Here is a 23264-nt window from a genome sequence, read left to right on the forward strand (position 1 = left end):
ACACTCCCTCTCCCAACTTGGAGCTGGGTGCACCTGAGCCAGTCGCTCAACCTCTCTGGGCAGGCAGCAGTTTGGAGGCCTCAGTATGGAAGTTCTGGCTCCCTGGTGAGCTGTCAGAGGCCAGGTCTGGCCCCTGAACAGGGAAGGCAGGGCCCCTCCTGCAGCTGGAGCCCACCATCGGGGGTGGTGGACATGCACACGGCCACACCCAGCAGAGCAGCCTCTCCCAGGCTTGGCAGTGCCATGGTACACAGTGGCCCTGGAGCACATGAGAGGCTCGAGCACCCCCATAACAACACCCAGAATTTACTGGGTCGGGGCCAGTTTCCAGCAGAGGCTAGTGCCATGGACTAGAAGATATGCCACGGACATCAGGGTGTAAAAAGGAAGCACAGCCTTATTTTGCCCCTGATGTTTCCAGGGACGTGTGGATTTGCAACGGTTGGCATTTACTGAGTACCTAATATACGCACTTTGCACCCCTTATCTCTGATCCGTCAATGTTCCCATTTTAGGGACCGGGAAGTGTAGGCTCAGGGGCAGTAAATAATTGGCCCAAGGTACACAGCTCGGAAGTGGCAGTGCTGGGATTGAAACCGAGGTCTCCGAGTCCACATCTTCTTAGGGGACCTCCGGAAAACAAGAAGGAATCTCATTCGTTTCACCCAAGCGAGGTTTATTCCCGAGCATTTATGGGCTCAGCCGTACTCAGAGACAACAGAGACGCCGGGGATTCGTGCTCTGGGGGAACCTCGGGGATGAGACGCGGACACACGGGCAGCTAGTGAATGAGGCAGGGCAGCATTATTTGAGCTCACATCCTCCAACCCCAGCCCAGCCCTCCAGCAGGCGTCCCTTCACCGTGAACCTGCAGGTACCCACAGTGACCACCAGATGGCGGCTGTAGGCTGCCAAACTGGACTCCGTCCTTGGAGACCAATAGGTCACCTTGGGTTGTTTTTCTAGAACGGGGTGGCATTGCCTGGCAAGCTAAACAGCTCGAGGGAAAGGAACGAAGGGCAAATGTTTCTAGGCATCCATCGCTAGGTGGGTAAAAATGGCCAGGACGCAGAGAACCTCGGAGGAACGCCAAATCAGATACCAGGGCATGGTGGTAATCGTTGGGGGTGGCTTCCTTGCATCCATCTGGAGTTGAACAAGCAAGCCCCTGCCTCCATCTCCCAACGCTGAGGCCCTCATCCCAATGGACAGATGATAGGAGTGCTAGTCCCTCCCCATGGTGTAGCCCTGAATCATGCTGTTGAAGTAGGCTGGCGTGTTGCGCTCCAGGTAGAAGAGAATCATGTAGCACTTGGGGCCGAAGTAGCCCAGGGTGATGCCCAGGAGGTGGAGCACAGTGACCAAGAGGTCCAGGATGGTGACCAGCACCCCCTCGTAGGCAGACATGAAGGCGCAGAGGAAGACGGAGGAGGTGAAGTAGAAGGTCATGCAGAAGGTGATGAACTTGGCCTCGTAATAGTTGGTGGGCAGCTCCTTGCCTATGCAGGTGAAGCCGAAGCCCAGCATGGAGACGAGCAGGTCCAGGCTGGTGTTGATCAGCAGCCCCTGGTGGTAGCTGGGGTTGCAGGACAGGGTCATGATCTTGGGGTCATCGGGGTCAGTGCGGGCAGTGGGGTTGGTGGTCACGGCCAGTATGCTGCTCCCCACCATGACCGTCTTGAGCACCGTGATGAATGCCACAAAGACGTAGGGCCCATGGTAGCGGACCAGAAGCCGTAGGCGCGTGGGAGGCGTCTGGCCATCTTGAAGATGCAGATGATCTGGAAAGAGCACACGGTGATGCAGGAGATGCAGACGGTGAAGCAGAGCGCGAAGAAGGCCTGGAGGCAGAGGCACGTGGAGACCATGGGCGGCCCTACATACACGGGGACCACCATGTATGCCATCAGCTGCGGCGTCAGCATCAGGAAGCACACGGGCCCCCCAGCCGAGCAAACCATGGGCGTCTGAAACTGCCTCCAGAAGATTATCAAGATGGCCAGGGTGCTGAGGAAGCCCAGGGCAGCCAGCACGACCACAGTGATGGTGGGTGCCTCATGCCATTCAAGGAAGGCCAGCTGCCGCTTGAAGCAGGAGGTGTCTTTCCTGCGGGACCACTCGTAACTTGGGCAGGGCTGGCAGTCGAATTCACCTGCAAGACCCCACAGCAGCTCCCATCAGCCGAACCTGCCTTCTCAGCATCTACATCCTCTGGGCCTGCATTGGGCCAGGCCCCGGCAGGAGAAAGAGAGAGAGAGAGCTAAGGGCGACCAACGCTCACTGAGTCCCTTACACCCCCTGGCTCATCAACTCCTCACAGCAACCCCATTTCACAGATGAGGAAACTGAGGCTCAGCCAGGTAAAGTCACAAAGCCAGGAAGTTATAGAGGCAGGATTTGAACCGAGGTCTCCTTGACTCAGAGTCTAATAACTATAATTCCTCCCTCCCAAGACCTCACCCTCTGGTGGGAAAGACATAATCCTTGGCCTTTGGACACTTATGTACCACGGGGGAGACCCCAGAGACCCTGCCAGAGGCGAAGGGCCCTGGAGACCACCCCCCTCCCAGGGCAGGGCAGTGGCAAGGCAAGCATGTGGGCCCATGAATCACACCTGTAACTCGGTTGAGGAAGGTGCCAGAGAGGCAGTCAATACACTCGAAGCAGCAGGGGTGGATGCCAGCTGGCTTCTTCTTTTGCCCAGGCTGGCAGTCCTTGGAACACATAGACACAGGGATCTGGAGGGAGGAGAGCAAAAGACCCTGAGTCCTCTCTCCCGCTCTCTGGGGGATCCCTTACCCTCTCTAACTCATCCCCAGCAGGATGCTCAGGGGAGGGGAACTGGCCTCTGTCTGGGAGGGGGAGGGGTGCTGGGATTGCCATTAGAACTGGACCTCTGTAGGCACCTTCTTAGTCTCACCCAGCAAAGATCTATTCCACCTTCTTCGGGTAACAGCACCCAGCTGTAGAGATGGAGACTTTCTGAGGTTGCTGAGTGAATAGGCTATGACTCTGGAGCTGCTAGCAGCCTGCTGGTTTCTGGGGGGAGAACATGCCTGAGGAAGGATCTGGGAGATGGAGAGAGTGAGACCCTGGATCCAGCCTTGCCTGAAGCTTTACCTTCAGGTCAACTCCTGGAATTTTCAATGATGTGAGGCAATAAACTAACTTTTTGCTTATATTGCTTTCTGTCACTTACCACCGAGAGTCCCAATTAACACATCTTTTATGGAGGGGCAGGGGTTTTCAGGTGAGCAAGAGCAGGTAGCCAGTGGCCATGTCTATTGCTTTTACTGCTATATTTCTTTTTTCTTTTTTTTAAAATAAATTTATTTATTTATTTTTGGCTGCGTTGGGTCCTCGTTGCTGCACGCGGGCTTTCTCTAGTTGTGGCTAGTGGGGGCTACTCTTCATTGCGGTGCACAGGCTTCTTATTGCTGTGGCTTCTCTTGTTGCGGAGCATGGGCTCTAAGTGTGCGGGCTTCAGTAGTTGCGGCATGTGGGCTCAGTAGTTGTGGCACATGTAGTAGTAGTAGTAGTTGCTCCACAGCCTGTGGGATCTTCCCAGACCAGGGATCGAACCCATGTCCCTTGCACTGGCAGGCAGATTCTTAACTATTGTGCCACCGGGGAAGTCCCTGCTATATTTCTAGAAACTAGAAGAGTGCCCAGCAAAGAGGAGGCCTCCAATGATTGTTTATTAAATGAATGAATGAATTACAAGTAGAGGAAACAGTAAGAGCAACGAGGTGGAGGAGAGGATGGGGGTGGCATTCTTGGGAAGAGGGTGTGTCTGAGCCTGGCTGAAGTCAGGCTGCATGGGGAGGGTGGAAGACTGAACTATGACACTAAAAATGTAGGGGCGGTGGGAAGCAGCCATGGCTCTTGAGTGGGGAGCAGCCTGATTAGATTCAGGTTGTATAAAAATCATTCTGACAACCAATGAGGAGGGCGTTGCACGAGAACACAGATAAAGGACCAAGGGCCCAGACACGAGGAGCCATGGTAGGACCACTCGACCTCAGAGCCCTTCTCTTCTGGCCTCTCAGAGATCACCTGCTTTCCTTTTCCACCCCTCTAGTCTCTCTTGCACATGCATCAGATGATGTTTCTGGATGTCTTGTTCTCTCCCTGAAACCTCATGGAAGAGCCTCTCCATCAGCCAAGTTAAGTCTGATCCCCTGCCAGCCTTCCCTCTGTGGTCTTTTCTGCCTCCTGTGGGGCCACACACATGTGCAGGCATATGCACACCAACACACACACACGCACACACACACCTTATCCAGACCTACACCCTACCACTCCCTTGCCATGTATTCTCCCCCTCCTCCAAGTTCATCTCTTCACTAACTCTGAGCCCCTAAGTAACCAAATTAATCCTACCTCTTACCCATGGAGTCTCAACCTGATATTCACACATTCATTCATTCAAAAAGGTATTGAGTACATACCGATGCCAGGCACTGGAAATATAGCTGTGAACCAAATGAGGCAAAGTCTCTGTTCTTATGAAATGAATATTTTCATGGGGAAGAGAGACAACACACATATAAATTTGTGATACAACAGATGGTGATATATAGTGTGAAGGAAAATAAAGCCATGCAAGGGATATGGAAAATGATGGAGGAGCTGATTTCACTTTCACATTGGGTGAAGGGAAGGAAGGCCTCATCCAGCAGGTGACATTGGAGCAAAGATGTAAAGGCTGGGAGGGAGCAGGTCATGAAGATATCTGTTCAGGCAGAAGGGACAGCATGTGCAAAGGTCCTGCGGTTGGGAGACTTGGCATAGTCGAGGAGCAGCAAGGTCAGCGTGGCTCAAGCAGAATGAGCAAGAGGAAGAACAGCGGATCTGTTCAAAGAGTTGGAGTCAAAATACTTTGGCTTTTACTCTGAATGAAATGAGAAGCTACTGGAGGATCCCAAGCAGAGGAGTGACAGGATCTGACCTTCGTTTTAACAGGACTGCCCTGTCTGAATATAGATCATGAGGGGTAATGGCACAACAGGAGACCAGGCAGGGTGTTATTGTAATAGCCCAGCTGAGAAATGGTGGCGGTTCTGACTAAAGAGAGAGCCGTGGAAGAGGTGAGAAGTGGTCAGATTCTGGATGTGTTTTGAAAGTAGGCTGGACAAGATTTACTGCTGGGTTGGATGAGAAAGAAAGGAGTCAAGGATGACTCAATGCTTTTGGTCAAACAACAGAAAGATGGTGTTACCTTTTACTGGAATGGGAAGACTTTGGGAGAGCAACTTTGCGTAAGTAGGCGAATATTTGACTTAAAGTTGAGGGGAGAAGTCCAGTCTGAAGATATAAAATTGGAAGTTATAAACCTATAGATCATATTTCCAACCATGTAGACAGAGAAGAGAATAAGTCCATTGGCTGAACTCTTGTACCCTCCAGGGTTTAAGGGTCAAGGGGATAAGGAGGGACCAGGAAAGGAGACCTAGAAGGAGTAGTCATAGCTGTAGGGGAACCAAAAGAGAGACTGGCCCAGAATTCGAGTAAAGATATTGTTTCCAAAGAGAGGAAGTAATCAGCTGTGTCACATCTGTTCACAGGTTGACTACGATGATGATGGTTGGATTGGCAATATCTAGACATCAGTGACCTTCACAAAAGCAGTTTCAGAAGAGTGATGTGCTGGAAAGCCTTGTTGGTGTAGATTCAAGAGAGAATGGGGAACTTCTGGTTTCTGGTCTGGCATGTAAGGAGCTTGGAAGTCATCACCTCCATCCTCACAACAAGAAAAAGGCTGAACAAGCTAAAAATCAACAACCCTTCTTAGGTCCATCAGAGAATTGGGGTCATGGGGCAAACCACAGATCCCAAAACTGGGGAGACAGGTGCACACAAAGAATCACAGCTTAGCAGGAGCAGGAAATGCTGCTGGAGGCAGAAACCGGTAGGAGCAGCTAGACAGCAAATGACCAGTTGCTGGGACTGAGCTCAGACTAGCTTGAGAGAGACCTCTTGGGGTGCATCCTTAACCTCAGGAGCCCCACCAGCTTCTCAGGGTAAAGACTGCTCTCCAGCAAGGGGAGAGGAAAAAGCAACCATTCTGAAATACACCCAGAGCATTCTGTTCTCCTTAACAAAGGCCTGCCCTCAAGGGAAACTATTTTACCACAGCTGAATTGACATAGGGGAAAGGAAGTACCCAACTGCAGCCCCCCTCTAGCCTTCCTGTCTCACCGAAGGTGGGGAGAGCTGAGAGGCACTTGTGGAGGGCACAGCCCAGGGCACAGGCTTACCAAAAGAATAAAACCTGGTCATAGGTGATTCCAGAATTCTTCCCCTCCTCCCACATCTTACCACCACATCATTCAGGCTCCTGTATAATAACAGGGGATTACAACCAAAAGAACTGCAAGGCTCAAATTCTGTTTAAGAAAGAGTCTCTAGGGAAACCCAAAGCCAGCAGGGAAGACCCCAAAAGGGAGACATTAGAGGAAATTTTAGCCTCTGACACCACAGCTATGGCAAAGAGTAAACATAGCCTCACTCCTACCCAAATAAACATAAAACCTTATGCTAAAATTTATTTACCTCAGTTCCTTTAGCAAATACATCATATTTGGCTTTCAACAAAAAATTACAAGGCATGTTAAAAGACAAAAAGGAAGTCTGAAGAGACAAAACAAGCATCAGAATGAGACTCATATATGGTAGAGATTTTGCAATTATCAGACAGGAAATTTAAAATAACTATGATTAATATGCTAAGAGCTGTAACTGAAAAAGTGAACAACATTCAAGAAAAGATGGGTAATGTAAGCAGAGAAATGGAAACTGAAAGAAAGAACCAAAAGGAAATGTAACACATTTTTTAAAAACCTATGGTAACAGAAATAAAGAATGCCTTTGATGGGCTCATCAGTAGACTGGACACAGCTGAGGAAAAAGCCAGTGAGCTTGAAGATATCTCTATAGAAACATCCCAAAGTGAAAAGCAAAGAGAAAAAAAAAGTGAAAAACAGAGAACAGAATATCTAAGAGCTATAGAACAATTGCAAAATATGTAACATACATTTAATGAGAATACCCAAAGGAGAAGAAAGAAAGGAACAGAAGAAATATTTGAAGGAATATAGGCTGAGACTTTTATAATTAATGACAGATACCAAATCACAGATCCAGGAAGTTCAGAGAACACCAAGTGGGATAAATACTTTTAAAAAATTACTCTTAGGTATACAATATTCAAAATGTAAAAAAACAAAGATAATGTCTCAAAGGAAGCTGGGCGTGGAGGGGGGTGCAGAAATACCAACAAAAACGTTTACTAGGGAAAAAGAAGGACCTTTATAACAATAAAAGTGTCAATAGATCAAGAAGATATAATAATTATAAACAGAAATGCACCTAACAAGAGATCCACAAAATACATGGAGCAAAGACCATCAGAATTAAAGGGAGAAAAGACAATTCAACACATAATATTCCCCAGTAATAATTGAAGACTTCCATACCTCACTCTCAATAATGGATAGAACAACCAGACAGAAAATAAGTAAGGAAATAGAGGACTTGAACAACACAATAAACCAACTGGATTTAACAGATATACATAGGACACTCTACCCAACAACGACAGAATATACATCTTCTCATGTGCACATGCAACATTTTCCAGATAAGGACAGACCTTATGTTAAACCATGAATTAAGTCTGAATAAATTTTAAAAGATAGATATCACACAAAGTATCTTCTCTGACCACAATAGGATGAAGTTAAAAATCAATAACAGAATGAAAACTGGGAAATTTACAAATTTGTAAAAATTAAACAATGCTCTTACACAACCAACAAATCAAAGAACCCACAAGTGGGATTAGAAAATACTTAAAGATGAATGAAAATGAAAACACAATGTACCAAAACATGGGATACAGCAAAACAGTGCTAAGGGGGGAATTTAAAGCTATAAACACTTACATTGGAAAACAAGAAAGATCTCAAATCAACAACCTAACTTTACAGCTTAAGGAGCTAGAAAAAGAAGATCAAACTAAACCCGAAACTAGCAGAAGGAAGGAAATAATAAAGATTAAAGCAGAATGAAACAAATTAGAAAATAGAAAAATATTAGAGAAAATCAATTAAGCCAAAAGTTGGTCCTTTGAAAAGATCAGCAAAATTGACAAACCTCTAGCTAAAATGGCTAAGAAAAAAAGAGAGGATTCAAATTACTAAAATCAGAAATGAAAGTGAGGATATTCCTACTGATTCTACAGAAATAAAAACAATTATAAGAGAGTACTATGAGCAATTATATACCAACAAATTGGATAAACTAGATGAAACAAATTCCTAGAAACACAAAATCTACTAATACTAAATCATGAAGAAATAGAAAATCTGAATAGACCTATAACTAGTAAGGAGATTGAATCAGTAATCAAAAAATCTCCCCACAAAGAAAAGTCCTGGATCTGATGACTTCACTGGTGAATTCTACCAAAAACTAAAGAGGAAAGAACTCTCCTTAACTCATTCTATGAGGCCAGCATCAATCTGATAACAAAGCCAGTCAAAAAGGCTTCAAGAAAAGAAAACTACAAACCAATATCCTTTATGGATATTGATGCAAAAATTCTCAACAAAATACTAGCAAACTGAATTCAGCAGCATATTAAAAGGATTATACACCATGATCATGTGGGATTTATTCCTGTAATACAAAGATAGTTCAACATATAAAAATCAGTCAATGTAATACACCACATTAACAAAATGAAGGGAAAAAAAACACATGTTCCTCAGTCATAAGAAAGAATGAAATTTTGCCGTTTGCAACAACATTGATGGACTTGGATGGTATTATGCTAGTGAAATAAGTCAGACAAAGACAAATACTGTATAGTATCACTTATATGTGAAATCTAAAAAATACAACAAACTAGTGAATATAACAAAAAAGAAACAGACTCACAGATATAGAGAATAAACTAGTGGTTACCAATGGGGAAAGGGGAAGAGAAGAGGGTCAATACAGGGGTAGGGGATTACGAGGTACAAACTACTATGTATAAAATAAGCTACAAGGAAACATTGTACAACATAGGGAATATAGCCAATATTTTATAATAACTATAAATGGAGTATAACCTTTAAAAATTGTGAATCACTATATTGTGCCCCTGTAACTTATATAATATTGTACATCAAGTATACTTCAATCAAAAATAAATAAATAAATAAATTTAATAAAACACATGATCATCTCAATTGATGAAGGAAAAGTATTTGACTCTTTCATGATAAAAAAACACTCAACAAACAAGAAGTAGAGGAAAACTACCTCAACATAATAAAAGCTCTATGTGAAAAGCCAACAGTGAATATCATATTCAGTGGAGAAGGACTGAAAGCTTTTCCTCTAAGATCAGGAACAAGGCAAAGATGTGCAGTTTCACCCCTTCTATTAACACAGTACTGGAGGTCCTAGCCAGAGCAATTAGGCAAGAAAAAAAAAAGTCATCTAAATTGGAAAGTAATCAATATAATTATCTGCTCACAGATGATATAATCTTATACGTAAAATATCCTAAAGATTCTGCAAAAAAATTGTTAGGACCAATAAGTGAACTCTGCAAAGTATCAAGACACAAAGTCAACACACAAAAATCAGTTGTTTTCTACACACTAACAGTGAATAATTCAAAAAGGAAATTAAGAAAATAATTCCATTTACAATAGCATCAAAAAGAATAAAATACTTAGGAATTAACCAAGGAGGGAAAGACTTGTACAATGAACACTACAAAACATTTCTAAAAGAAATTAAAGAAGACATACATAAATGGAAAGACATCCCATGTTTACGGATTGGCAGACTTAATATTGTTATGATGTCAATACTACCCAAAGCAATCTACAGATTTAATGTAGTTCTTATCAAAATTCCAATGAGGTTTTTTTGCAGAAATACAAAAACCCATCCTGAAATTCATATGGAATCTCAAGGGACCCTGAATAGCCAAAACAATCTTGAAAAAGAACAAAGCTGGAGGAATCACATTTCCTGATTTCAAAACTTTCTACAAAGTGGCAGTAATCAAATAGTGTGGTACCAGACTAAAGAGACACACAGACAAATGGAATAAAATAAAGTCCAAAAATAAAACCTCACATATATGGTCAAATGATTTTGACAAGGGTTTCTAGGCCATTCAATGGGGAAAAGATAGTTTTTTAAGCCAGTGATGCTGGGAAAACCAGATACCCACAGGCAAGAGAATGAAGTGGCCTGTACTTAACACCATATATAAAAATTAACTGAAAACAGATCCATGACCTAAATGGAAGATCTAAAACTATAAAAACTCTTAGAAGAAAAACACGGGGCAAAAGTTTCACGACACTGACTTTGGCAATGGTTTCTTGGAGATGACACCAAAGGCACAGGCAACAAAAGAAAAAAATGGTCAAATTGGACTTAATGAAAAATTTTAAATTTATGCATCAAAAGATACTATCAACCAAGTAAAAAGGCAACCTATAGAGTGGGAGAAAATATTTGCAAATAAGATATACAAGGGATTAATACACAGAATATAGAGAACTCCTAAAACTCAACAACAACCAAAAAACCAACCTGATTCAAAAATGAAAAAAATAGACTTGAACAAACATTTCTTCAAAGAAGATATACAAATGGATAATAAGCACATGAGAAGATACCCAATATCAGTAATCACTAGGAAAGTGAGAATCTAAACCACAATGAGAGACCACTTCACACCCATTAGGATGGCTGCTATCAAAAAGACAGAAAATAACAAGTGTTGGTGAGGATGTAGAGGAATTGGAACAGTGAGCTTTTGTGCACTGCTGGAAATGTAAAATGGTACAGCCACTGTGGAAAACATGGTAGTTCCTCAAAAAATTAACAATAGAATTAACCTATAATCCAGCAATTACATTTCTGGGTATATACTCAAGAGAAATGAAAGCAGTCTTGAAGAGATATTTGTATACTCTTATTCATAACAGTATTAATTTCACAATAGCTAAAATATGGAAGCAACCCAAGTGTCCATTTATGGATGAATGGATGAGCAAAATATTATATATCCATAAAATGGAATATTATTCAGCCTTAAAAAGGAAGGAAATTACGATGCATGTTACAACATGGATGAACCTTGAGGACCTTATGCTAAGTGAAATAAACCAGTAATAAAAAAGACAAATACTGTATGATTCCACTTATATGAGGTATCTAGTGTGGTCAAATTCAGAGATAGAAAGTAGAATGGTGGTTTCTAGGGGCTGGAGGAGAGAAATGAAGGAGGAGTTACTGTTTAATGGGCATAGCGTTTCAATTTTGCCAGATGAAAGTATTCTAGAGATGGATGGCAGTGATGGTTGTACAACAGTATAAATGTACTTAATGTTACTGAACGGTCAACTTAAAAATGGTTAAGACGGTAAAGCCTATGTTATGTGTATTTTACCACAATTAAAACATTGGGAAAAATCATTTAAGATGGTAACATTTGTGGGGGTTTTTTTACCATAATTAAAGATAATTTTTTTAAGTAACAAAACTTCTGAAATACAATGAAAGCAGTACTTAGAGGGAAGTGTCTAGCTGTCAATGCCCACATTAAAAAAGAAAGATCTCAAATCACATTCACTACCTTGTTGCAGAGTTGTGTACTGTGCTACTGTCTGTCATGACAGAATCCACATGGAACTTGATCATTCTAGAAGACGTGGGTTCAGCAACCACAGGGTGGAAAAAGGATTGGCCACACTCACCATTCTTTGCAGAGGCCCATTGTAGAATCGGGGCTTCTCATCTCCAGAACCTTGGATTCTGCTAGAATAAGGTATGGTCTCCAAAGGGGGAATACTCCCACCAGCAGACACAATAGGGCTCTATGGTTACCACCTGGTCATTTAGGGGGGTCTCATGCCAGTGAACGAGAAAGCCAAGAAAGGAGAGGTAAATGACTTGGATTAGCGGGAGGGGCTAGGGGTGCTGCTAGGGGTAGGAAAGAGTAGGACTGGGACCCAGGCGATTCCCCAAGGCGGCACTTGGTGCTTCTAGCCCAGTGATGACTGCTACTAGATAGCCACCGGACCACAAGCCAGCAAGGACAAGGTGACAACAGCCTCTGACACCTTGGGGATGAATGTCTGGATCACCCCACATGCCAATGACCTAGAGCAGCCAATGGCTGAGGGCGAGGGAATCCAGAATGGACGGTGGCAGAAAGAGAGGGATGAATCAGGTCCACCCGGGGCCCAGGGCAGCAGCAGGACCCGTGGCTGGGTTCACTCGACTCCCCTCGTGCAGAGACCAAACTGACCGCTCTCTGCCCAGGGGCTGCAGGGTGAGACGCCCGCAGGGAGCTGCTGGGCATCACACGAGCGTGACCTGGAAATGCCAGGGAATTCATACCACCTGGCACAACCCTTGACCCCTGAGAGATATGGAGCCAATGGATCAGTGCCATCCTCTTCCCACCCTTGGGGACCGTTCTAAAGTGGCTCCTGAGAAGGTTCAGGTAAGACTGAGATCCCATTGCTCACAGCAGCGTCCAGCTTGAGAACATTCCCTTTCCCTCTTTCCCTGTTAAATACTCCCCAGCCTCCTACTCCTGTTCCCCCAGATCATATCCTGGGATAAACCATCTGCACATCAGCCCTTGTCTCAGGCTCTGCTTTCGGGGGGAAAGCCAGGCTAAGACACTTATTTGCTGACTTGTGTCCCTTCAAAATTCCTATGTTAGAGTCCTAACCCCAGGACCTAAAAATGTGATCTTATTGGTAAATAGGATCACTGCAGATGTAATTGGTTAAGATGAAGTCACATTGGAGGAGGGTGGGTCCCGACTCCAATATGACTGATGTCTTTATAAAAGGGGGAGATTTGGAGACAGACACACCCACGGGGAGAACACCATGTGAAAATGAAGGCAGAGATCAGGTGATGCAGCAGGAGCCAAGGAAAGCCAACAGGGACCAGCAAATCACCAGGAGCCAAAAGAAAGACCTGGGACAGTCTCATTCACAACTCTCAGGAGGAATCAACCCTCCAACACCTTGATCTTGGACTTCTGGCCTCCAGAACTATGAGACAATATGTTTCTGTTGGTTAAGCCCCCCAGTTTGTGGTCCTTTGTGATGGCAGCCCTAGCAAACTAATAAAGACACCAACACAATGTACTCCATAAAAATCCCCAAGAAGCTCAGAAACTAGCAGCACCAAATGCCTCTGGAACAGGGGTCAAGTGGGGGTGGGGAGAGTGCTGAAGACTGAAAAGTTTTTAGATTCCCTCCCTCACCCCACAGGGCTGGGTCTCTATCCTCCCCTCCCCAGCAGCATTCTGACAGCTTTTTATAGAAAGAGGGTAAAACAAAGGAGCTTTAGACTGACAGATGTCAGACACGGTGGAAAGCAGAGCTATCACCCCCCAAAATGTGAGTATTCCTTGATAGGGTGTAGCCTGAATGCTGTATAGAGAGACACGGACAAGCTGTGTGCCCTTAGGCAGGTCATGCAACCACTCTGTGCCTTCAGTCTTCTAACGCATAAGATAGGGAGAAGAGTAGCATCTATTTCCCAGGGTTGGCATGAGAGTTGAAGTCTTTAACACACACATGTCCTGAGCCCCTCGGTCCTGAGAAGCCAGAAAACCCTGAACTTGTACAGTTCTCCGTCAGAGGAGGAAGGCTGGGACCCCAGACAGTACACCCACAAACAGAGACGCCACCAGCTGTCGAGAACGAATGCCAGGTAAAAGGGTCCTTGCCACCCCAGCATGAGCTCTGGGGCCTGGCCTCCAGCCCCCTCCCCCACCCCCTCCTGAGAGCTGACCGTGCTGTTAGGGGTGTGCCAGGAGATGTCACAAATGTCCTTCAGCTGCCGCTTCGACGGTTGGTAGGAGGCGATGCTCTGGAAAGGGTTCTGGCTCAGGTGCCATTGCCACTGGATGACCTCCAGTTTCAGGGACAGGTCCCCTTGCTCATTGAAGAAGATTTGGTGGCCCAGGAGGGTGAAGTTGACCTTCCAGATCTCCGGAAGTAGCTAAAGGAGCCGGAGGGAAGGGAAGTGGAGCTGGCATCAGAGGTTGGGCCAGACCTGGGAGAAATGCTACCAGCTCACGGGCCTTGATTTCCAAAACTTTGAAAAATGTGGCAGTTTGGAGGCAGGGGCTGAGAGCTCTGGCTTTAGAGTCAGATGCACCTGGGTTTAGGCATCAGATCTACCACCTGCTGTGAGGCCTTGGACCTGGCACTTAACCTCTATAAACCCCAGATTCCTCTTCTGCAAAGTGGGGGCCAAAATGGCCTGACCTTCTGGGCTCTGAAGCAATAAATGAGTGAATCTCCGTTAGGGACTCAGAACAGTGCTTGGAAAATAGTCAGCTCTCACCTCCTACTGAGATGTCAATATTATTCCTTTTCCCTGGAAGTCACTTCGGCCATCCCTCTGGGATCCAATACGGGGGGTCCAGAGTCCACTGTCTCTCCCACCTACTGGGGTCTCCCCTGCCCCCTGGGTCCTGCCTGCTGCCCCACACTTTGGAGCCAACTCTTTTTTCAGTCTCTCCCCACACCATCCCCCATCATTCTCACTATGCAGAAGCTGGTATGAACTAGAACATGCTAGGACATCCTTCGGCCTGAATTCCAGTCCTAGCTCTGTCCTAAATTTGCTGTGTGACTTTGGGCAAGTCACTGAACCTCTCTGGGCTGATCCCAAAACGGCTTCCTGCTTAGTTATCAAATCAAGCTGGCTCCTAGGTCTTTCCTCCATAAATGAGAGAGACTATTGGACTACATCTTGGGGGCCCAGAGCTCACCTCACCTCAGGAACTGACAGATAGCCCAGGGATTTGATCTCTAGCCTTCTCCCTGCCCTGCCGGGAGAGTGAGGACCTGGCTGAAGTCTCTTTCGCATATGCACAGGTTGCTGGGTCTGAGAGCAATGGTCCTGGGAGCTGAGAGTGGGGAGGCTCCATCCCGGTGGTCAGCCTGAGGATGAGGATCAGGATGGCAACGGCCCCTGGGGAGCCAGCACTAGTGTCCATGTCACACCCCTGCGGCGACCTGGCCAAGCTGGGCTGAGCAGCCTGGATTCCAGGGGTCCAATACATGGGGCCAGAAAGCATTTCCCTGTAATTCTCCTGAGTAGGCAGAGCCTATTATTGCCAGGGGCCTGGGTCTCTCCGGGCTCCCCTTTTGGGTCTGAGCCTTGCTTCCCCTTCCTCACCTAGCCTCACCCCCAACCCCAGCAGTGGCTCTACCCCCAAGCCCCACCCTGTCTCCTAAGGCCAGACACTGGTGTCAGACACAGAGGAGGAGACACTCAGCTTCTACTCTGCACCAGGTAATGTACATACGTTATTATTAATCCTCATAATAACTCAGCAGCATACATATTACTCCTTGTGTTTAATAAATGAGAAAACTGAGGCTCAGAGATATTAAATAGCTTGCCCAAAGTTGCACAGCTAGTGGTGGCAGAACTGGGACTTGAACCCAGGCTGCCTGATTCCAAAGCTCTGCTCAGATCATCACCACCTGCCTCCTAACGGATGGGCTGTATCAGAGATGCCTGAGGGGTATCAGGGGAGGATAAAGACGGGGGTGGGGGGTGACTGAGCAATAGAGCACGCAGCTGGTTCCAAACTATGAAAAAGTCAGTGAACTGTTTAAGCAGAGATGTCTAATGACGAGTAGAAAGCATACGTCTCTGGTGTATATCTCCTCTGCTCCTCTGGATCCTCAGTAAAACCTTCTACACCTTCCGTAGGCCCAAGGTAGGGTGTGTGTGTGCCTGTGCATAAACCAGGAAAACGCAGCTTTAAATTCCAGGCCTGAATCAAGGTGATGCCGAACTGGGACGATGAACCTGAGAGCTGATGGGAATACACAAGCTCATCCCCAGGGCCTCCACCCTGGAGAGAGGCTGCGGGGAGACCTGGGGCTCCAGCCTGCGGGGCTTCCTTCTAGGGAATTTCACCCAAATCTCCAAGGACAGACTATCGTGGATGGTGATGATTAAGTTAATTTTTTTTTTTTCAGGAATTTTGTTTTGTCACCACGAAGGGCTCCTATGTGTCTGGAGGCAGGGTGTGATCCACGGCCTCTCCCACCCATTTGCCCAGAACCCACCAAGGGAAGGGGAGGATAGAGCAGAGCAGTGGGCAGCTCTGCGGTCTCCATGGCAACCACGGACTCTGCACCTGCTCCGTGGGGCCCTGGCTTTGCACAGGCCAGACCTCACCTGCCAAGGGTAGACCACCTCCTTGTGGCAGCCGGTCTGGTTGCAGCCCAGGAGGTTCTGCGGCGCGTGAGCCACGGCGTAGATGGCGGAGTACACGCTGTAGACCACGCGTTCGCCGGAGAGCGTGAGGATGGAGTTGAAGGACTCAGTGGTGTTCATACAGGTGTCACACTCCTGGTTGCAGGTGGCCCCCAGGCTGCTCCTGTTGAGCGCGGGCCGGCTGACCTGGGAGCGGCGTACGCGGAACTCGCTGAAGCCCGGGATGGGCACGCTCTGGGTGGTGGTGCCCAGGAAGGTGCCTGTGCGCTGCAGTTGGGTGAGGTGGTGCAGGACCGGGTCGATGGCCCAGGATTCGGAGGCGATCCACACTGCGCCCGTGAAGTTCTGGCGCAGAACCTCGCGGAAGAAGTCGAACAGGGCCAGGTCTGGCGAGAACACGGCCACAGCACGCGCCACGCTCTGCTGCAGCTTGCCCACGATGGCCTCCAGGCGCTCAGGCTCCTGCTGCGTCATCGTCTGGTCGGGCTGCGGCATGGGCAGCGTCTCCTGGAAGGCGATGCAGATGTCACAGTGGGCCAGGCGCTCGCTGAGCAGCTGGCTGTTGCCGCGGCCGTAGTCATCGCTGCTTGGCAACACGAGGATCCCGTTCCAGCGGAAGTGCAGCATCAGCTGCACCATGGCCTCCACTTGGTGGTGCACACCTGGCGCCGTGCGCAGCACCGCTGGGAAACGCAGCTGGTCATTGATGGCACCGTAGGTGATCCGCCGGAGGGGAGGGTCCAGCAGGTATTAGCGAGGGCCTCACAGGGCCCCCGCCCCCAAGGGGGTTCCACCCACCACCATCATCCTTATGGCGTTTGAGGAGCACACAGCGCCAGCCACGCCCAGGGCTAAGTGGTTTACTCCACCATCATCATGGACATCACAGTAATGACAATGAATGAGAACCTACTATGTGTTGGACCCTGAACTAGGTGGTTTGCTCCATCATCGCCATGGTCATTACTGAAATAACATTTCACAGGAATCTATCATGGGCCTGGCCCTAGGCTAGGTGATTTACGTTAACATCATCGTGATTATCCTTGTAGTAACACTTACCAAGCACCTACTGTGTGCCATGCCCTGGGCTAAGTGATGTACACCATCTCACGATGGTCATCAGCATGGTAACTTTTCGTGAGCACCCACCACATGCCAGGCCCTGGGCAAGATGCTTCTCATCGACGTCAGCCCCACCTCATCCTTTAGCAACACTGTTGACCACTTAGTGTGTGCCAAGCCCTAGGCTAGATGATTTCCATCATTATCATTCTCATGATCTAGTAACATTTACTGAGTGCCTACTGTGTGCCCCTGAGCATAAAGCTTTCCTCCTCACCATCATCATCCTCAGATTAGTCACATTTCCTTCCGCAGCCTCTGGGATGGCACAGTCTCGGTTTTCTTCCCCTTTCACTGGTTGCTTCTTCTCCTCTCCTCTATGACCTCTTAACCTTGGAGGACCCCAGGGCTCAGCCTTCAGTCCTTGTGTCTTCTCCATCTGTTCCCCTTCCTTTGGTGATCTCATCCAGGCTCCTGGCTTTAAATACCATATCCATGCTGACAACTCCCAATAGCCCTGCCCTGGACCTCTCTGCTAAATTTCAGACTCATACCTGCAACTGCCTCCTTGACATTTCAAACTTAACGTAGCCAGAACTGAACTCCTGTCTCCCCTGAACCTGCTTCGCCCACAATCTCCCCATCTCCCCTGATGGTGAATCCATCCCTCCAGTTACTCAGGCCAGAACTGTAGAGTCCTCATTGGCTCGTCTCTCTCAAACAAGCCGCCTTCAAGCCATCAGCACATCCCATGGGATCTACCTTCACAGTGTGTCCGTTCAGTGCCTACACCCCCCCACCACCATCCTAGTCCAGCCACCATCATTCCTGCTACGAGTTACCCCAATATCCTCGCCCCTCGCCCCTCTCCAATCTACACTTAGCATGGCTCCAGGGCGGTCCTGCTCACACATACACACCAGTCACATATTCAAGACCCTCCAACAGTTCCTAATGCCACTCAGGAAAAGCCAGAGTCCATCGGTGGTCCCTAAGGGGCGCCATCACTGACCCCAGCCCTTCCCGCTCTGATTTCACCTCCTTCTCTCCCACTAGTCCCAGTTCTGCTCACCCGGTTCCATGAACACACCGGGCAACTCCCGGCCTCTGCATTTGCTGACCCCTTGTCATGGATGCTCTTCTTCCTCCTTCACCTCCTTCAAGCCTCCATCCAACCTCCCCGTACCCACTCCGCCGGCCCCCCGACGCACCCCACCTCCCTTAACCTTGACTTGACTTTTCCTTTTATCCATTTCACTTCTCACTTCCCATCATCCTATCTCACATACTTATTTACATCGATCGTCTGTCTCTCCCCACTGGAAGATAAACTCTATGAGGGCAAATTTCTGTGCATTTCCCCAGAGGCATCCCCAACACCTACAGCAATACCTGGCACAGTCGGTGCTCAATAAATATTTGTTAAATGAATGAAAGAATTACTTCAGTCCTGGCCTAGATTCTTCACATAAGAATATTAACACTGATTGAGCACCTACTATGAGTCAGATCCTTGGTGCTTGATATAATAAAAACAACAGCAAAACTTACAGTATTTGTAACTGCCCACTGTGGGCCGAGTCTTGTGCTAGCTGCTCTTTTTTTTTTTTTTTTTAAATTGAAGTTTTTTTTTTTTTTTTTAAGATTTATTATTTATTTATTTATATTTGCCTGTGACACGTGGGATATTAGTTCCCTGACCAGGGATCGAACCCGCGTCCCCTGCATTGTAAGGCAGATTCTTTACCACTGGACCACAAGGGAAGTCCCGCTAGCTGCTCTTTGATGAGCAGATATTTTATGCCAGTTCTGGACTATGCCTTTTTGACCATGATGGTGAAAATAGTTAGAATAGCAGTAGTAATTCTATAGCACTTTTTTGAGGACCTGCTGTGAGGCAGATTCTGTGCTAGGCAATTATATAGGATAATATTGAGCGCTTTCTGAGTTTTTATTCTCGCGCAAGATGCTTTACGTAACAACAGTAACATTATTGACTACCTATTGTGCACTAGAAATTCTTATCTAAATTGAATGCTTTGATCTTCAGACAGTCCAAGGATGGGACTCTTATCTTCCCACTTTAGAGATGGGGAAACTGAGGCTTGGGTAAGTTAAGAGGTTGGCTCAAGGTCTCACAATGGCCAAGACTCAGAGGCAAGATGCACACAGAGGTCTTTCTGCCTCCGAAGCCTGAGCTCTGAACCAATAGGCTAGCTACCTTGCCAGGGCTGGGGTGGATGTCCTGACCTTGCTTCCGCTCCCCGATCCAACACCCCCGGGATGGGTGGGGGTGGTGAGCCCTCAGGAAAAGCACTCGGCTGCCCTCCTGCCCAGCCCCCTCTCCCAGGGCCCAGGGGCCTCACCTGTGGAAGGAGAGAGAGGGAGAGGAAGTGGGCCACGGTCATGGAGGACTCGGAGTTGTCAGGGCCGGTGGTGGCCACCACGCGGGGTACGTAGTGGCTGTAATCCTCCTGGATGGGCGGGAAATAGTCGTCCTGTGACAGGAAGTAGAGCACAGGATGGACGTTGTTGGACATGTAGCAGGTGTCCACCATCTCATAGCCCAGCAGCACACTGGGCAGCAGGCTGATGTCATTGCTGATTTCCTCCACCGCAAAGTGCGTGGCCTGCATGAGGTTGTAGCCCAGCACCTTCATCTCGTACCTGGAGAGGCCGCAGTAGGGTGGAGTGGGCAACGGGTCCAGAGTGAGGAGGGAAGGGGAGGGGAGGGGAGGGGAGGGGAGGGGAGGGGAGGGGAGGGGAGAGCCAGCCTGTTCCTCCTGCCTGCAGTAGGAAAGCCAAGGCATCGCCCAAGAAGGAACCACTCCAGAGGGTTCTGGCATTTTTACCACATCATTTTCACCATCCCACAGCTCTGAGATCACCATCGTCCCTATGACCACCTCTGATACTATGATCTCTGTGGCCACCATCAGTCACTACCACTGCCACCAGTACTACTGTCCCTATGACCTCCATCATCACTCTATCAATGTCCACCAATGTGACCACCATTACCCACCATAGCCTCCATCATCACTATCGTCACTGTGACCATCATCACCTACTATTCCTATTATGGGCATCATCACCATTGCCACCACAGTCACCCCATGTCTGTGACCATCATTATCAATACCACTACCATCATCACCACCACCACTACCATCACCATCATCACCATCACTACCACCACCACCATCACTATGCCATCACCATCACCACCACCACCACCACCACCACCATCACTATCACTACTATCACCATCACCACCACCACCATCACTATCACCATCACCACCACCACCACCACCATCACTATCACTACTATCACCATCACCACCACCACCATCACTATCACCATCACCATCACCATGACCACCACCATCACTACTATCAACTTCACCACCACCACCATCATTATCACCATCACCATCACCACCACCACCATCACTACTATCAACTTCACCATCACCACCATCACTATCACCATCACCATCACCATCACCACCACCACCATCACTATCACCATCACCACCACCACCACCACCACCACCATCACTATCACTACTATCACCATCACCACCACCACCATCACTATCACCATCACCACCACCACCACCACCACCACCATCACTATCACTACTATCACAATCACCACCATCACCATCACCACCACCACCACCACCATCACTATCACTACTATCACAATCACCACCACCACCATCACTATCACCATCACCATCACCATGACCACCACCATCACTACTATCAACTTCACCACCACCACCATCATTATCACCATCACCATCACCACCACCACCATCACTACTATCAACTTCACCATCACCACCATCACTATCACCATCACCATCACCATCACCACCACCACCATCACTATCACCATCACCACCACCACCACCACCATCACTATCACTACTATCACAATCACCACCACCACCATCACTATCACCATCACCATCACCATGACCACCACCATCACTACTATCAACTTCACCACCACCACCATCATTATCACCATCACCATCACCACCACCACCATCACTACTATCAACTTCACCATCACCACCATCACTATCACCATCACCATCACCATCACCACCACCACCATCACTATCACCATCACCACCACCACCACCACCACCACCATCACTATCACTTCTATCACCATCACCACCACCACCATCACTATCACCATCACCATCACCACCACCACCACCACCACCACCATCACTATCACTACTATCACCATCACCACCACAACCATCACTATCACCATCACCATCACCACCACCACCACCACCATCACTACTATCAACTTCACCATCACCACCATCACTATCACCATCACCATCACCACCACCATCACTATTATCACCATCACCACGACCACCACCATCACTGTCACCATCACAATCACCACCACCACCATCACTACTATCACCACCACCACCACCATCACCAGTATCACTGCCACCACCACCTTCACTATCACCACCGCCACCACCATCACCATCACCACTGCCGCCACCATCATCACCGTACTCCATTTTCCTTATCACCAGTATTACTACTACCAACATTATCAACATCACCATCACTTCTATCAGCACCATCATTTCACTAGACTCTCCACCATCATCACAAGCATCAAAATATCCAACATCATGCTTAGTACCATCACCCTCACCATTCTCAAGCCAGCGTATAATCTTCTCCAACATCTTATAAATGGTTCATTTCTTATAGTCAGGCTTTAATCATCTTTGCACTCTCCTTCTTTTCTCTCTCTTTCTCAGAATGCCTCGCCCTCTCTGCACAAGATCACTATTTTATAATCCCAGGCTGGCTCCAGTATCCCCGCCTTCATGCCTGCCCGAAGGTGGCCCACTCAATCTCTGAATGATGCTGCCACCGCAGTGGGTTCACAGCGGATGGAGTGCAGAGGAAAGCCCCCCCGGTCCTGGAAACACCCCTGCCCACCCAACCACAGCCCTGGGAAAATACAAACCTTCCTTCCAGTCTGAGAACCTGCCTCCCAAAGGTATAACAGCCGGGCCTTGGCATGGACTCACTGGGAGTCCCGCTGCTGCCAGAGGGAAGGGGGTTGGTTTTGATGGTCTCTAAGACCCCTCTAGGCTCAAACATCCCATAACTCTTTAGTAAGAGACGTGACATTGAGACACCAGGTTTCAAAATTTCAGGACATAGTCGCCATAGATTTTAATAACACGGAGTGTGCCGGGCCTCCCTGAGAGCCAGTGGAGTGCATCCAGGATGGGGGTTTGGCAATGAATGAGGAGACACATTCTGACCCGTTGGTCTTGGCTTGGCCTCCACAGGGCCACAGGACCAGCCTCGGCTCCCACCCCGCCCACACCATCACTTCCAGCCTCACACTGGAGACTCCCTCCTTGCACTTGGGCACCTGCAGGTAGTTGAGGTGGACAATGCCCTTCATGTTGGCATGGAGGGTGAAGAGGCCACCCAGGAGGTAATCCCCAAGCAAGTAGAACTCCGAGTTCTCAGCCAGCTCAGCCAGGGCCCGCAGCAGGAAGATCAGGGAGCAGACCACCCTGCCCTGGGCTCCCATGGCTGGGAAGTGGAGGTCCCAGAGGTGGCTTTGCCTCCCTGGAGAGCTGGCAACCTAACACCAGGGGATTTGCACAGACATTTACATATGGGTCCTGTTGCTGTCCATGGAGCAGGAAAGCACCTGGGACAGGTAGAGAGGTTTGAGGGCTCTGGAGGAAGAGGAGGAGGCTGGAATTAGGATGATCCCTTCTTAGGGCACAGCGGAGCCTGGGTGGTCCAGGAGAACCCCATTTGGCAGTAGACAGAGCATGTCCTGCTAACCTGGCCACACCTACGCCTTCTGCC

At 48.0% G+C, this 23264-nt stretch overlaps 1 protein-coding gene across 1 annotated transcript; it reads right to left on the reverse strand.

Moving 5' to 3' along the window:
* Positions 1-1224: 1224 nt before the first annotated feature.
* TAS1R2 (taste 1 receptor member 2) lies at positions 1225-22977 on the reverse strand. The gene is given in 7 exon segments (XM_068537746.1): positions 1225-1727; positions 1730-2152; positions 2615-2738; positions 13843-14052; positions 16258-17020; positions 19729-20028; positions 22796-22977. Coding segments are annotated over 7 exon segments (2505 nt in total).
* Between the last annotated feature and the right edge of the window lie 287 nt (positions 22978-23264).

The sequence above is a fragment of the Eschrichtius robustus genome, chromosome 3, assembly GCF_028021215.1.
Source record: "Eschrichtius robustus isolate mEscRob2 chromosome 3, mEscRob2.pri, whole genome shotgun sequence".
Classification (NCBI taxonomy): domain Eukaryota; kingdom Metazoa; phylum Chordata; class Mammalia; order Artiodactyla; family Eschrichtiidae; genus Eschrichtius; species Eschrichtius robustus.